The following is a 2462-nucleotide window of genomic DNA, read 5'->3' on the forward strand; positions in this document are numbered from 1 at the left end:
GGACGCCCCTCCCCCTCCTCTGACATCACTGCTGGGACCAGGCTGCTGCCGGCTGATTGGTCCGTGCGGGTGTGATGTCACTCTGTGTTTTTAATGTGCCAATCCATGTGACCAAACCATGTGACCAGTCAGTGGGTTTCAGTTTTTTTTTTCAACTGTAATAAATAATTCTGTTTCTCTGATTATTGATCTCTTTATTGATGACATTACATTTTGTTCTTCTCAGGGTACAGAGTGGGGACCTCAGTCATTAACACACATTAGGAGGACTCAACTGTTCAACTGTATGTTTTCACAGTACAAAGAAACAGTTATGGATCACAAATGTTCTTCTATTATTCTGATGATCAACGACACCTTCCTGTCTCGCTGTCTTTGTGAGGACCATTGCTGTAAACCATTCTAGCGAGGACGTCTCTGCTCCTCGTCTCCACAGAGAAGACCAGTCTGAAGGTTTTAACGTTTCCAGTTCAGAGGTTTGGGAACACAATTTGCAAATAATGGTCTTTACAAGCACAGAAAGACAAACGTGTGTTTGTTTAATTTAGCTATTTTTGTGAGGACCAGGCTGTCAAACCCTTGTAGTAGACAGTCTGAAGGTTCAGGTCAGAATCAGTTTACATTTTGTGTTTTCAGGTGCGAGAACGCTCGACACCAGTGACAGTCCTCACAAGTGCAGGAAGACAAACATGTCTGGATTACGAGCTGTGGGTGGAGCTGTCGATCATGCGCAGGTGATCCAGTGCATTTGGTTCTGCGTTCACTTGCAGCATGTCCACCTCCAGTGGGTGGAGCTGACCGGTAATGACCAGCGAATGAAGTGGACCGCCAAGGTCACATGACACCAGCTGACGTAACGTTGCTGCGCGGATGGTCTGGTCGTCTGCGCCGAGCCTGGCCACGCCCACACACATCGTGTCCTCTGTCATACCTGGAGCAGGAACAGCATTAATTAGCCAACATTTGTCTGTTTGTGTTTGTTCGATCTGTTGAGCCAATCAGAAGGCAGCTGAGCAGCGGCCACTCACCTAGCTCCTCCCCCTCCTCCCTCCTCCTCTGGATGATCTGGATCAGCTGATCTGCAGCCTGACTGACTGTCATGTAGCGAGGAGGCTCGTAGATCTTCTTCCCCCTAAAATCAATCATTCAATCATTCAATCAATCAATCAATCAATCAATCAATCAATCAATCAATGTGCTGATATCAGGAAGTCAATCTGCTGCCAACTGTATGACATCATCATGACATCATCAGCCAGACACACCCACTGGCAGAGGAGGAGCCTGTTCTTACCTCATCATGTTCTCGACGCTCTGCTCTTTCACTTTAATATCTGCGAAATACAAACTTGGTAAATTCAGTTTCAATGAACTTAGTTCTCACATTCAGATGAAATTCACAGTTTTCATTTATGACAAACTAAATTTAGGCTGCGATTTTGGACAACATGCAAAAGTATGACTTTTTGAATACTAAACTATGGCCATTTTTTTGACGTTTTATTATGGTGTTTTTGGACCTTTATTTCGACATTGTATACGGTAACCCTACTACAAGCTAAACTATGACGTTTTCGGTCGTTTTTTTGACATGCCATATTATGGTGTTTTTGGCTGTTTTTGCAAAATTCTATACCATGGCATGTCTCAGGGTGCTAGTTAATGCGGATTTTCGCTGTTTTCATGTGTTTTTGGGACATGTCATTTTTGAAATTTTCTCTATGCTATAGCCTTCCTTTTTGGGTCAATTTTTCAACAGGCAATATTTTGCTTTAGGTCGTTTTTGCAAAATTCTATACTATGGCATTTCTCGGCACGCTATTTTGTGTGGATACCAGGTGTTTACAGTCGTTTTTGGGACATGCCAATTTTTAACATTTTTTGCCATACTATAACCTTGCTTCATGGGTAATTTTTCAACATGAAATATTGTTTTGGGGTAATTTTGAAAAAATCTATGCCATTGCGTGTCTCAGCACGCTATTTTTTGCGGTTTTCGGGTGTTTTCAGTCGTTTTTGGGACATATAATATTTTGACATTTTTGCCATACTATAGCCTTGCATTTTCGGTCAGTATTTCAACATGCCAAATTATGGCATTTTTGGCCCTTTTTACAACTTTTCTGGCAATGGCATGTGTTGACCGGCTTTTTAATGTGTTTTAAAGTGTTTTTCAGCTGTTTTTGGAATATGTCACATTTTGACATTTTTGCCATACTATAGCCTTGCAACTTCGGTCATTTTTTGGACATGCCAAATTATGGTGTTTTTGGCCCTTTTTACAACTTTTCTGGCAATGGCATGTGTTGACCGGCTATTTAATGAGTTTTAATGTTTTTTTCAGCTGTTTTTGGGACATGTCATATTTTGACATTTTTGCCATACTATAGCCTTGCATTTTTGTCAAAATATGCATCTTCGGTCATTTTTTGGACATACCAAATTATGGTGTTTTTGGCCCT

The 2462-nt window shown here is 41.5% G+C and overlaps 1 protein-coding gene across 1 annotated transcript; it reads right to left on the reverse strand.

Annotated features, from left to right (window-relative positions):
- Positions 1-177: 177 nt before the first annotated feature.
- Positions 178-1354, reverse strand: LOC121966536 (diphthine methyl ester synthase-like). The gene is made up of 3 exons (XM_042516616.1): positions 1295-1354; positions 1029-1132; positions 178-931 (listed from the first exon to the last, which is right to left on the reverse strand). The coding sequence occupies exons 1-3, from the start codon at positions 1300-1302 to the stop codon at positions 699-701; spliced, it is 345 nt and encodes a 114-aa protein (XP_042372550.1). The 5' UTR covers positions 1303-1354; the 3' UTR covers positions 178-698.
- Between the last annotated feature and the right edge of the window lie 1108 nt (positions 1355-2462).

This window comes from Plectropomus leopardus, unplaced genomic scaffold (genome assembly GCF_008729295.1).
Source record: "Plectropomus leopardus isolate mb unplaced genomic scaffold, YSFRI_Pleo_2.0 unplaced_scaffold24958, whole genome shotgun sequence".
Taxonomy (NCBI): Eukaryota; Metazoa; Chordata; class Actinopteri; order Perciformes; family Serranidae; genus Plectropomus; species Plectropomus leopardus.